The sequence below is a fragment of the Canis lupus genome, chromosome 20 (assembly GCF_003254725.2).
Source record: "Canis lupus dingo isolate Sandy chromosome 20, ASM325472v2, whole genome shotgun sequence".
NCBI lineage: Eukaryota > Metazoa > Chordata > Mammalia > Carnivora > Canidae > Canis > Canis lupus.
Window position 1 is genome coordinate 2,329,837 of NC_064262.1, and position 14,341 is coordinate 2,344,177.

At 45.1% G+C, this 14,341-nt stretch overlaps 2 protein-coding genes across 2 annotated transcripts in view; one reads left to right on the forward strand and one right to left on the reverse strand.

The window, feature by feature from the left end:
• The window catches only part of RUVBL1 (RuvB like AAA ATPase 1), a 41,843-nt gene extending 37,709 nt beyond the window's left edge, over positions 1-4,134 (reverse strand). The window contains exon 1 of the mRNA XM_025448135.3: positions 3,871-4,134. Within this exon, the coding sequence (XP_025303920.1) occupies positions 3,871-4,011 (141 nt within the window). The 5' untranslated portion in view covers positions 4,012-4,134. The remainder of the gene's footprint in view (positions 1-3,870) is intronic.
• An 815-nt stretch (positions 4,135-4,949) lies between these two features.
• Positions 4,950-14,341, forward strand: part of EEFSEC (eukaryotic elongation factor, selenocysteine-tRNA specific) — a 266,239-nt gene continuing 256,847 nt past the window's right edge. Inside the window, exon 1 of the mRNA XM_025448186.3 lies at positions 4,950-5,129. The gene's annotated coding sequence lies outside the window, so the exon portion shown is untranslated. The remainder of the gene's footprint in view (positions 5,130-14,341) is intronic.

The following is a 14,341-nucleotide window of genomic DNA, read 5'->3' on the forward strand; positions in this document are numbered from 1 at the left end:
CAATGGAAAGAAATAATAAATCAGTGTTAAAATGTTTCACATGGGGAAAAAGTCCAGTCTTTAGTCCAAACAACTCACATACTCATTTAGCCAGCATGAGTGCCTCTATGCTGCAGGCACTGTTCTAGGTGCAGATGGGCAGTGGGTGACAAAAAGAAAGTCTTGTGGTCTGGTGGAAGGGGCACACACAAAAATACTGTAGAACTACTGTAAAGAAAAACAGGGTAATGATCTGGGGAAGCCTCTCTGAGGAAACTACATTTGGTATGTGAAGCTCTGGACAAAGGGGAAGAAGTGTTGCAGACAAAGGAAACAGCAAATTCAAAATGCAGGAATGAGCTTGGCAAATCCAAGGGACAAAAAGGTTGCAGTGACCAAAGCATAGACAAAAGAAGAATAGGAACATGAGCTTCAAGAGGCAGGCAGGGGCCAGGACTCAGAATAGTATTTTATTTAGTCCATAGTAAAGTTTGGATTTTAATCTACATGTAATGGGAAGCCACTGAAAAGGTCTTCGGCTTTGTGTTCCATGATGATTTCTTTTTAAAAACCTCGATGAGGGGATCCCTGGGTGGCTCAGCGGTTTAGCGCCTGCCTTAGGCCCAGGGCATCATTCTGGAGTCCCAGGATCGAGTCCCACATTGGGCTCCCTGCATGGAGCCTGCTTCTCCCTCTGCCTGTGTCTCTGCCTCTGTCTCTGTGTCTCTCATGAATAAACAAATAAATAAATCTTTAAAAAAAAAAAACCTCGATGGCACTGTGTGGAGAATGGTTGGTAGGGTTACAAATGGGAGCAGTGATTTCTAGCTTGGGGACACGGGGTAGGCTCCAGGTGCCTACACACCTCCCAAGTCTGGGAATGAAATTGAAAACAAAATTGTGTATATAAGTGTCTATAGGCATTTTTCCAGGGAGGAGTAACAGTTTTCATCAGATTCCCAAGTTAACTTATTAAGGGTTAAGAACTAAGGCATACACCACTAGTTGGCCATGGCACACGTGAGGTTAAACCTAGTGCACCAGTAAGATTAATTGAATGCCTTTTGGAATCCTCAAGAGTAAATTACTTGATGATTTGTTGTTATACCTTAAGTTCACGCTAACTCTCCAAATACTACTAAGCCATTTACAGTACATACACACATATATATATATATCTATAAATGTGTGTATATGCAAATTCCATAAATGGGTTACTAATTTTTATATATTTTAGGATATTTAACTATAAAGAGTCACATTTAGTCAACACTTATATCTCAGGACTTCATGGTTTCTTACATTGATTTAATAACCTAATATTGATCTTAGGGGAGGCCATAGCTCTTCTCTCTAGGTGGTGACAGGGTGTTGTGAACATATCCTATCTCCACTATCACTACTTTCTTTGGACTGTGGAGAAGTACCCTGGTCACACACTTAGCCACTCCAAAAATGTTCAAAGAATGTGCGTGTAGATGGGCTACATTCCATTTTTGGCTCAGTTGGAAAAGCATCAGTGCCCTGAAGAGAGCCCAGAAGCTATTCAGATGCTGCATTTCTAAGAAAATAGAGCCACCCACTATGGTCTTCCCATAGAACCTTGTGATGTCATAATCCTCAGCACTCTTTGGCAAGAAACTTTCCAAACCATGGTTATGTACTAGAACCTCTTCCATTTACTCTCCCTCAGTTTAAGCTCCAAATTCTCCTCAGTGATTTATGTTCGGTTGAATTCTAAAATTTAAAAAGAACTAGAAAGGCCTTTAAAAGATCACCTAGTCTAATTCTCTCATTTTTCAGGTAAGAGGATATTAAGCACCAGGGAGACAGACTGCTGATGTGATCAGTCATGCAAGGACCTGGAAGCTGCAGTAGGATGCCTATTAATTCAATAAATGAACAAATACTGAGCTCTGATAATGACTGAAGTTTGGTGTATATAATCATATTTAATCACCTCTATTGTCAGGAAGCTCATATTCATAAGGAGGCATAAAGCATCAGAGTTAAAAACATGCATTCTGGAATCAGACAGGCTGGGGTTTAAATCCTGTCTCTATCACTATCCTGAGTGACCTTGACCTACTCACTTAACCTCTGTGAATCAAATCACCTCCTCTGAAAACACTGTTCATAATAGTGGCACGCATGCTAAAAGAGTTTAAGGTGAAGTGTACTACTGTCTGCAACTTACTTTGTTTTTTTTGTTTTTGTTTTTGTTTTTAAAGATTTTATTTATTTATTCATGAGAGACCCAGAGAGAGGCAGAGACACAGGCAGAGGGAGAAGCAGGCTCCATGCAGGGAGCCCGACGGACGTGTGACTGGATCCTGGGTTCCCGGATCACGTCCTGGCCTGAAGGCAGGTGCTAAACCGCTGAGCCAACCGCTGGCTTACTTACCTGGAACTTACTTTGAAAGTCTAAAGTGCATTGGTGGATGGATAAATGAGATGTAGGACAAACCAACAGAGATGTTCATTGTAGAATTCAGGCACACAGGTACTGGCTATACAAGTCTTTTAACTTTTTTGTACATCTGAAGAGGCAGACAATTACTAGTGTGGAAGTGAAAACAAGGAAACCGAGATAAAGCTGCCTGGCACATAGCAAGCACTCAGCCAGTGTCCGCTATTTTCAGTAACAGGTTCTTGGTAAACAGAAGGTGGATGAAAAGAAATTTCAAAGTCCCCTGAGCCTGCCAATAGTTTCCATTTTGGGAAAATGATACTCAAAATAGAAACCAGAGGCTTTTCTTTGGCCCTGTCATTTAGCACTATCAAGCTAGGAGGCAATAGACTTAACCTGGTATTATGTGCAGGTCTCTGTAGCTAACGAGCCAGGGCAAGGCCAAGGGGCAGGGATCTGACATTAGAGCACAGCAGGCTGAAAAGTGGCCGTACTATCAGAGAGAGAGCACTGATTTGAGAGTCAGGAATACATGTGGGTACAAATCCCAGCACGATCATTACTAAACTGAGTGGCAAGTAGTAGGTTAAGTGATCTCTCCCACCCTCAATTTTTTTCATCTGCAAAATAGCATACAAAGAGCTTGAATAGCTTCGTGATTATAATGTAGGTGAAATGACTTGCATCACTGCCACTTAAGTGGACCTAAAAAAAAATTTTTTTTTAAAGTTTAAAAAAAAAAAAAGGAAAGTGGACCTGCGGGCTCCTGGGTGGCTCAGGGGTTGAGCGTCTGCCTTTGGCTCAGGGCGTGATCCCGGGGTCCTGGAATCGAGACCTGCGCATCGGGCTGCCCCGCAGGGAGCCTGCTTCTCCCTCTGCCTGTGTCTCTGCTTGCCTGTCTCTCGTGAATAAATAAGTAAAATCTTTTAAAATAATAATATTTTTTAAAGAAAGAAAAGACAAGTGGATCCGACCGGAATGGTCAAAAAGGATGCCGCGAGTGTGGTCTTCACGACTGCCTCTTCCCTCCTTCAGCCCCAAGCCCTGGGAACCACGGTGATTTTTCTAAGGCTGGTCACCTCCCTTCTTATAATCCCCATAGCCACTCACTGCCTTCACGGAAATCCAGATTCCCTCCCGCGTCCGACAAAGCCCTGCAGGCACGATCTCCACCAAAATGTAGTAATTATTTTATTTACTGGTTAAACGTTTGAGGTCTGACCCGTCCAACATGCAAGCTCCACGAGAGCAGGGCCCTAACTAGCTTCTCCCCAGCTTCTCCCGGCGCCGCGAGGTGCGCCGGCAGCACCGGTTCCCCCGAGCGGCCGCCCTCCGCGCCCCAGCGCGGGCCTCCCTCGCCGCCCCCAGCGCGGGCCCCACCGCCCCACCGCCCCACGGAAAGCCCGCGGACGCCCACGCGCGCCCCCCTCCCCGAGCTCCCCACGCCCGCGGCCCCTCCACTCCCCGCCGGCCCGCCACACCTCTCGCGCGTTCTCCTGGCCCACGAGCCCCGAGGCCGCCTGCTTGGCCAGGCCGCTCTCGTCCAGCCCCAGCCCCTTCACGTGGCTGTGGGAGGCGATGCGCTGCGTCTTCGTGGTGCTCTTCACCTCCTCAATCTTCATCTTGCGGACGCCGGGAGCCCAAACCCGCGCGGAAAACCGAGAGCCAGCGCCACACGCCCGGCGCCTGGGTTACCATGCGGCTGTTACTAGGGCTCTTTGTCAAGGCCCGCCTTCCTCGGCGTGCCATTGGCGCGGGCGGGAACGCCTCCGCCCTCCATTGGCTCTTGGCTGCGCCCATCGAGGCTGCCGGTAGGGCTCCGCCTACTCACTTCCGGCTGTGTGGCGGGCTCGGCTTCCCCCGCAGCCGGCGCTTCCTGCTCTGGTCTCGGAGCGAGAACGCCCGGCGCTTCCTCTGGGGCTGGGACGCTGCACAAGAGGGGGGTCCTGGAGTCCGGCTCCTAATCGTTGCCACTTGGACGCCGTACTCTCCTGAGGAGCTCAAATTAGAACCCCCGATTTGGAGATGGGGGAAAAAACAGGTCTAGAGCTTAAGCTTGGATTTTTGCGTGCAAAGCAGTTTTCTGACTCCCAAGCCTAGAGAGGCTCAGCTCGGCCAACCACCCCCACTCTGGCTCCCCTCGGGATGCTCCCTCGAACTGTTTTCTTCCCTTCTCCTGGCCTCCCCACCCCCTCTTTATTTAAATAAAGTTGACAGTGAATAGCATTTTATGTTTCCGAAATTCTACCTCCCTGTAAGGTAGTACAAGTCCTAATGCAGGTGAAGATGCAGACCAAAGCCCAGTAACTTGCCCAAGAATAATCACATTACTGCACATGGGATAATCAGCCTAACTGGAGAGCTTGGCGGAGGACTTACGGCTTCACAGCCTGTGTGATCCTCATCCCATCCCACACATCAGATGATGTAGCCAGCGAATATGCCTTGTCAGATTCCATAATGACATTCACACTCCTTGTGACACAATGTACTGCCATCCACTCATTCAATAAACATTTGTTAGCACCTGCTACCAGCCAGACACCACAAGGCACTACGTATGACAAAATCTGCAGAGTTGACAAGCGCTTAGTTAGGAAACTTGTAACATGAGATGTTCAGGAACAGGTATACCTACCCAGTGTGCAAGCCCAGAGCAGGGCCACCAAAAACAGCCTGGAGAGCCACAGAAGACATCATGAGGAGACAACGCCAGTGCCGACTTCCTCAGGGGCAGTTGGTATGTTACTAGTTTACGGACGAATCTAGAGAAAAGGAGGCACTTGTCTAAAGCTTAAGAGAACTTGAATCAGGTTTGAAAGAGCCTCAAGTCAAATCCTACTGTAGTGCTTTCTGACTCTCACATCTTGTACTTCTCCATTACTTTTGAATCTAGCTTTCTATTTGCAGGATTACCGGGTCAATGTTTGTCTCTCCCACAAAACTGCAGGCATTATGAGAGTGTAGACAACATTTGTATTCACCATTTTAACCCAAGTGCCTGGCACATAGCCTGGTTCACAATGAGGTCTTCTTATGAATTCAAATAAGATTCTATACCACCACATACACACTTCAGTCATGAAGTTTTGCTGCATGTATCTTAAACACTGGGTGTTATGGGACTTGGTAATGATTTCTGTCCGTGATTAGAAGGTTTTGGCATTTTCAGAGCATGAAAGAGCAGAGGCAAAGCCTTGGAAGGCTGACTTGGTTAATACTGGTGGCCTATGAATCATCAACCCAGGACACCAAGAAGATTGCCTAGCACCTCATTGACTTTTTCCCTGATTATTACCCATAGGTAAGGAGCAATGCCTTTCACCCTGTAGAGGAAAAATCCTTTCCCCCATTAGGTGTCAAAGTGAGGCATTTTATTGGACTAATTGCTTTGTGTATTGTCCAGTTAGGAGAGAAGACCTTTTTTACATTTAGTATTTTAAGCCCCAGACTTTGGCACAAAAAGGATTTCCTTCCAGAGGAAATGGGGGGTGAAGGCTGGGGAATAAGGATTTTGAGGCCCTCAGAGAGGACGGAGTTTGTCCAAGATCAGAAATTGAGCAAATGCCTGACAGAGCCTAGACCCCACATCCAGTGGAGAAAGACAGGTGTGGTTGCAGAGCCGGACAGTTCCTTTAATTTCAATAGAAAACTATGCAGGAGGCTGGTGTCAAGAAACACAAGGTGAGTAAAGGGTAGGTGAGGCCCACAGTAGTGGCCATATTTTGGCTACCCAGCATCCATCCTGCTGCTTCTAGCTACCAGCAGTTTAATTTTCTTTAGAGAACCACCGTTCCCTGACTTTGAGTCTGAATCTATAGTCTAAGACTTTGAGTCTGGGTCTCTAAATTTCTTTAGAGAACTTTCCCTGACTTTGAGTCTGAGTGGATTGGATGGGTTGACCCTAACCCATAACTTTGTTTCAGGAATGGACATGGGCCTGACCTGGCCTATCAAAGTATCCCATGCCCACCCCCCTCCCCCAAAAAATGATGATTGGTTCAGAAATGTAAGCAGACAGACCAATGACACTGTGTCCTGGTACTTTTTTTGGAAATGCCAAGAAAAAGACTTGAGTCATGGGTTTCCAGGTCATCCTTGTCAGGTCATAAGGAGACTCTGCCTAGGAGTGAAGCCGACACAAAGGAAAAGAAAGCTGGCAGACATTTCTTTTTTTTTTTTTTTTTAAGATTTTATTTATTTATTCATGAGAGACACAGAGAGAGAGAGAGACAGAGACAGAGACAGAGACACAGGCAGAGGGAGAAGCAGGCTCCATGCAAGGAGCTCGATGTGGGACTCAATCCTGGATCTCCAGGATCACACCCCAGGCTGCAGGCGGCTAAACCGCTGAGCCACCGGGGCTGCCCATGGCAGACATTTCTAATGAAATCCTTTACATTCACAGATACAGCCTGGCCCTACTTGCATTGTAAATGGCACTGATATTGTGGCTTAAAATAGTGTAAGTTAGGTTTCTATCCATGGGTACTAAAAATCCTTACCAATGTAATGATATATATACAAGTAATTGTGTGGACTGCCACATTCCAGCAGTGTGCTGTGCAACACTCCCCGACCTGCTATCTCTCTCATTCTCTCACTCCTATGACCCTTGCTCTTTCATCTCCAGTTCCGTGACTCCATGTTTCTCCAGTCCAAGCTTGGTCATTTCAGCCACTTGTTTCTCAACCCCTTCTGCTGCTTCTTTGCTTTGGCTTCTTTCACACCTGACCTTTGAACTCACAAGCCCAGGTCAAGCCTACCTCTGCCTTCACCACTGCCTCATGTAGGCAGAATAAAGAGCCTAGCAATGAAGCCTCATTTATGTGATCAGGGGTGCCAAGACCATTCAATGGGCCAATGGGAAGGAGCAGTCTCTTCTACAAATTGTGCTGAGAAAACTGGATATTCATGTGCAAAAGAAAGAAGTTGGTTCCATATCTTATACAATATACAAAAGTTAACTCAAAATGGATCAAAAATTTCCACTGGGGAACTTAACCTAGAAATCTCTTAGAAGAGGGGCACCTGGGTGTCTCAGTCAGTTAAGTGTCTGCCTATGGCTCAGGTCATGATCCTCCCAGGTCTTGGAATCAAGTCCCATGTCAGGCTCCCTGCTCAGTGGGGAGCCTGCTTCTTCCTCTCCCTCTGTCCCTTCCCACTCCCTTCCCCTACTTGAGCACTCGCTGTCTTTCAAATTAATAAATAAAACTGTAATAATAATAATAAAAAAAAACTCTTAGGGATGCCTGGGTGGCTCAGCGGTTGGGCATCTGTCTTCAGCCCAGGGCATGATCCTGAAATCCTGGGATCGAGTCCCACATCGGGCTCCCTCCATGGAGCTTGCTTCTCTCTCTGCCTATGTCTCTGCCTTCTCTCTGTGCCTCTCATAAATAAGTAAATAAAATCTTAAAAAAATAAAAAAAAAACTCTTAGAAGAAAACATAAGGGTAAATCTTCATAAACTTGAATCTGGCAATAGTTTCTCTTTTTTATTATTAGAATTATTTATTTATACATAGAGAGAAAGCAGGGGGAGGGGCAGAGGGAGAGAGAAACGCTAAGCAGACTCTACACTGAGTGCAGAGCCTGACTTGGGGTTTGATTTCACGACCCTGAGATCATGACCTGAGCTGAAGCCAAGAATTGGATGCTCAACTGATTGTGCATCCAGGCGCCCCAGATTTGGCAATGCTTTCTTAAATTTGGCACTAAAGGCATACACAACTAATGAAAAATTAGAGAAGTTGGACTTGATAAGAATTTAAAACTTTTGGGCATCAAGGATTCTATCTCTCAACAAAGTGAAACAATAACCCACAAAATGGGAGAAAATATTTACAAATCGTATATTGGGAGAGAGTTTAATATCTAGGAAATATAAAAAGCTCCTACATCTCAACACAAAAAAATGAGCAACCCATTAAAAAATGAGCAAAATACTTGATAGACATGTCTCCAAAGAAGATATACAGATGGCCAATAAGCACATGAAAAGATGCTCAACATCGTTGGTCATCAGGAAAATACAAATCAAAACAGCACTGAAATACTACTTCACACCCATTAGGGTGGCTATAAGGAAGAAGGAAGAGGAGTGAGGTGCTTCGGTGGCTCAGTTAAGCGACTGCCTTTGGCTCAGTTCCAGATTGAACCCCACATCAGGCTTCCTGCTCCAAGAGGAGCCTTCTTCTCCCTCTCCCTCTGCCTGCAACTTCCCTGGCTTGTGTTCTCTCTCTCTCTCTCTCTCTCTCCCTCTGTCAAATAAATAAAAATCTTTTTTAAAAATAGAAGAAGGAGAAGAAGAAGAAAAAGGAGAAGGGGGAGAGGGGAGGAGGAGGAGGAGAGAGGGGAGGAAGGAAGAAAGGAAAGAAGGGAAGGAAAAGAAAGAAACAAAATAAGCATTGGCAAGGATGTGGAGATTTGAAACCCTGTGCATTGTGGATGGAAGTGTAAAAAATGCAGCTGCTGTGGAAAACAGTTTGTTGCTCCTCAAAAAGTCAAACACAAATTTATCATATGACCAAGTAATTCCATTCCTAGACATATACTCCAAAGAACTGGAAAAAGGAATTCAGAAGATAGCTGTAGACCAATGTTCATAGCAGTATTGTTCACAGGAGCTGTGATACTGTGATTCATAACAAAAATACATATTTGGTCTGTTAAAAAAGAAACAACAGATTCAAAATGGAGTCACTTGTGCTGAGTCTCGTGGCAGCAAACCAAGACTAATACCTAACCTAATTGCAGTTTCAACCCCTTCCAGAAATATGACTTTAACCAGTCAGTCTGGAATTATCTGGTCAGCACTAGGGAGGTAGTCTGCCTTCCTTTGGGGACAGATTACCAAAAGAAGGAGACCAGACTAAAACAATCCACTCTTTGCTAGAAACTTCCTTTTTCTTCCTATAAAAGCCCTCCATTTCGTACAACTCCCTGGAGGTTCCTTCTATCTGCCAAGATGAGATGCTGCGCAATTCATGAATCATCAAATGAAATCAATTAGATCATCATGAGTTTTGTTTTTTAATAGGTCTTTGCGCTGTTTCTGGCATCAAACTCGTAAAGCCCTTGGTATTTCCTAAGGCATGAGAGAGCTAAAGGTCTATTATGTTAATACGGGGACTTTGGACGGCACCTTAGGATGGGGACTGGTTACCAAGAGAACCAAACAAGTGATTAAAGGGTTGGCACTTGCAGTCCCTCCTCCCTGGCCTCCAGGGAGATTAGAGGGGCTGGAGATTGGATCAGTAGCCAATGGCTAATGACTTCATCAATCATGCCTATTAATGAAGCCTCCATAGAAACCCAAAAGGACAGGGTTCAGAGAGGTTAAGGAACACATGGAGATTTGAGGAGAGTAATGTGGTTAGAGAGAGCATGGGAGCTTCAGACTCTTTCCCCATACCTTGCCCTATATATCTCTCTTCATCGGGTAGTATGGAGGATATCATATCCTTTGATATCTTTGCAATGTTAAAAAAAGTAAAATTTAACTGAATAAATTTTAAAGATGTTTTGGCTGGATTCAACAATTCATGAACTGGGCAGCATCCAATTAGCAGAAAGGATAGGCGAGGAGCCTCACAAAATGAAAGACTTTTATAGATAGAAGAGAGCAGGAATAAGTAAGTTCCAGTAGACCAAAAGAATTGGGTTGGTTATTGCAAAGTTACTTTATTTAGGGGACGCAGGGTCTATCAGGCAGATTACCTAGCACTGCCAATCAGGTGATTCCTGATAACGGATTTAAGATCCTATTTCTTAAAGAACCAACATTAATTAAGTCTTGGTTTGGTGGGGATGCCTGGGTGGTTCAGTGGTTGAGTGTCTGCCTTTGGCTTAGGTCATGATCCCAGGATCCTGGGATCGAGTCCGACATCGGGCTCCCCACAGGGAGCCTGCTTCTCCCTCTGCCTATGTCTCTACCTCTCTCTCTGTGTCTCTCATGAATAAATAAATAAAATCTTAAAAAAAAAAAAAAAGGCTTGGTTTGGTGATGTGGGGCTTAGAATAAGTGAGTCCACTGGGGTCTTATTGTTATGTTTTTAACAATTCCCCCCCTTTTGATCAGATGTTCAGCATAACCAAAGGATGTAATCACAATGTAGGGGCACCTGGGTGGCTCAGTGGACTAAGCATCTGTCATCAGCTCAGGTCATGATCTCAGGGTCCTGGGATCGAGCCCTGTGCATTGGCTCCCTGTTCAGTGGGGAGTCTGCCTCTGCTGTTCTCTCCGCCCCCCCCCCTTTCTCAAATACATAAATGAAATCTAAAAAAAAAAAAAGAAAGAAAGAAAGAAAGAAAGAAAGAAAGAAAGAAAGAAAGAAAGAAAGAAAGAAAGAAAAGTAAAGCATTAGCCCTACTCCCAGCTACTGCTCTATAATCCTGTTTTTTTGCTGAACCTGTATGGTATTCACAGGGCAAAATGTCAGGTTAACATTCTTTAAGTCAGTTGTTCTCTCTGTCCCTTTTCTGACATTCTAGTAGGGAGATTCATTTGCTTGGTCCCAGTGGCTGGGAATATGTACTTAACACTTTTGAGAGAATATGGCACACCAAGGAGACTATCATGCTTATTATAAACAGTACAATTCCCAATGTGTGGAGTGCAGTTCACAGCCATGGTCCCAAGATCCCAGCCAATCAAAATCAAATAAGTCAAAGAAATACCCAGGTAAAGGAATCACTTTTTAAAAACTGATTGGCTTACTAACTGATCTTGTGTTTCCACATCCTCACCAGCATTTGGAATTATACACCTCTCCGATTATTGGCAACATATTTGGCATGCTTGTTATTTCAGCCCCAGGCTGATTTCTGTGGACAGAGCAGAAATAATTTTGCTAGCAACTTAAAGGTGGTACAAAGACATAAAATTAAATAATATTGATTTTTATAGTAAGAGCATTATTGTCTTTCTAATTCTCTTTCAATAAAGTCTTAGGGGGCAGGGTGTCACTTTAACACCTTCCTGGCACTTGCTAATCTCCCTAAGGACTCTGAAACCAAGGTTTTTGAGGCCTATTTATTGCAGGTGATGGTTTTCCTATGTATAGGAAAATACTTTTATTTAAGTTGAAAAGCCTGTTACCTTAAAGAAACATATAAGTGGTAGGTGGTACTTGAATGGGACATAATCTATGAAGATGCTTCTCATCATTGGGGCTGAAGGAAATTAACAGAACATGGAACAGCTGTCCGAGAACAGAAGGGTCCCGAGTTCCTGGCAGCATGGAAGCCTCCTACTCCAGCACAGATGGCCTAGATTCAAATGCTGATGTTTTCTGAGCAAGGTCTCTCTTCAGGTCCACTTCCCTGTCCTGTGAAACAGCAGTAACAACACTCACGTGCAGGATTACTAAGAAAATTAAATGAGACCTTTCACAGGGGGCTCCAGCATCAGAAAGGGCACAGGAAGTGGTATCAGAGCCTTGGAATATGAAGACATGGACTTTCTCCTCCCCTTAATATTTGCCTTCTTTCTGTGTGTGTCCTCGCTTTAGTGAGTCATTTTATCATGCTTTTTTCAGTTGAAACAGTACCCCAGGGAACCCACAGAACTGCTGTGGAGAGCAGAGATAAACATCAGGGTCAGGCTAGCAAGGGCTAGTTTACGTCTCCTACCATAACCTCCTCTGTTGGGAAACAGTATTTCCATTTCAGCAGGCAAGTCCCACTGCAGCAGGGAAATCTGGTGGCATCTGCTGAGTCCTGGTGTCAGCCTAGGAAAGCAGCCAGAGCCTGCAGCTCCTGAGGGCTCCAAGGGTTCTGTCCTACTGATGTGGTGTGGCAGTGCGCTCAGAGGTCAGGGTAGCCTGGATGGAGGCAGTAAGTCTGACCAGAAGACAGGCACTGAGGTTGTTTATAGTGTAAGTCTTAGTGATCCTCGGGTCTAAGACGTAGAGCAGGCCTGGCAAAAGCCCCCTATACCTTTGATCAGGTGGGAGGGAATAAGGACATATTCATTTATGTAATACATTTGAAAATAGACTCAGTACTTCAATTTAAATGCTCTTATTCATTTCCTATTGCTGTGGTAACGAATTGGCACAAACTTTGTGGCTTAAAGCAACATTTATTCTCTTACAGTTCTGGAGGTCAGTGCCCAAAATGGGTCTCAGTGGGCTAAAATCAAGTGTTGGCAGGACTTCATTCCTTTCTGGAGGATCTAGGGGAGAATCTACAGCCCTGCCTTTTCCAGCTTCTATGGGCTGCCCACATTCCTGGGCCTCAAGTCCATCTTCCATATTCAAAGACAGTTATGGTCAGTGGAGCCTTCTGCCTGAGGTCATCTTTCTGATTCTGACCCTCCTGCCTCCTTAGATAAGGACCCTTGTGATTTCATCAGGCCCACAGGACAATCCAGGATAACCTCTCCATCTCAGGATCCTTAAATCAATCATACCCACAAAGTCCCTTTTTACCATGTGGGGTAACACACTCACAGATTCCAGGAGGGGGCATCTTTGGAAGCTCATTATTCTGTCATGGCCAGGCTCCCCTCCCAGGATCCCATCAGCCCAGATTGATTTCTATAGTGTCAGAGAGCACACTTTTGCATTGTTTTCCCTGGAAACAATTTCAGGTTCTCCTTCAATTGTGCTTACTGGATCACACACTCACTACCCAAACAGTTGCTATGGCTGTTGGACTGGACCTGAGTCTCAGGCTCACTCTGGAACTAGAGGGGAGTCAGTACCCATAGTGACCTGGATGAGAGGCGGTGTGATGCCTCCAAGGAGAATCAAGCAGCCTTTCAGAAAAAGGAAGTGGATGCTGACCAATATAGACTATAAGGATCTTGTAAAACATTATTATGACCATATGCAGGCAGAAGACATGGTGAGTCACATAGCCAGCACGAGGTAGGGCTATGATTTGATACTATGTGGGACCAGCTCTTGCCAGAACACCCTCTTCTTCACCCTGTGGCTACTATGGCATTAGCAGATCTGTTTAGTGCTGGGAATGCCATGTAGCACAGCTGGTGGCCTGAGTGACAGCCTCATCTGAGGTTAGTATGAGACATATTGAGGAAGGTACATGGTTAACAAAATCACCGGCAAGGTAGTTACACTCAGAGAAAAGGGAAATTTCCATTTCACTCCTAAAAGAATCTTCAGAAGCCAAAACCTAAATCAAAGAGCAAAGTATAATAACTTCCTCTGGGCAAATTTATAATTAATCCTGGATTAATTGGCCTTAATGAAGTTGAATTAATTACTAGCTGCTTGTAAAGAACTTTGAACTACCTTTGTACAAAATGGCATTAAAGAAACAGAAAGGAACCAGGATTGCATTAACATTAAGAACAAATCCCAAATAATCACAATTCTGCAGGCTGTTTCCTGTCAATCATTTCCCAAGGACCGCGCCCAGCCTGTGGAACTGTATGAGATCAGCAGTCTGCAGCAGAGAAGGATGTATTTGTGGGCTACAGATTTGGGGGTGAGTCCACTCCAGAAACAGTTATGGAGCATTTGCCTAGGTCAGGCCCTGGGCAATCAAAGATGTGTAAGGGGTCCTCAGCCTACTAAGATTGGGAGAAGAGCTTTGGAGCACCAGCCTGGCCTAAAGCAAACTCAATTCAGTGGGATAGATGTCAGGTTAGAGACAAAATTCACAAGGTTGAGGCATAATGTTATCTGTATTTTTTTTTTCATTTATGGTAGTCACACAGAGAGAGAGAGAGAGAGAGAGAGGCAGAGACATAGGCAGAGGGAGAGGGAGAAGCAGGCTCCATGCACCGGGAGCCTGACGTGGGATTCGATCCCGGGTCTCCAGGATCACGCCCCGGGCCAAAGGCGGGCGCCAAACCGCTGCGCCACCCAGGGATCCCCTGTATTTTGATGGCAACAGCACCTGCACTTCCCTCCTGGCCCTTGGAGTGAGCGAATAACTTACACCTGGAGAGACAGAGCATTTTCTATCTCTGCTTGATGC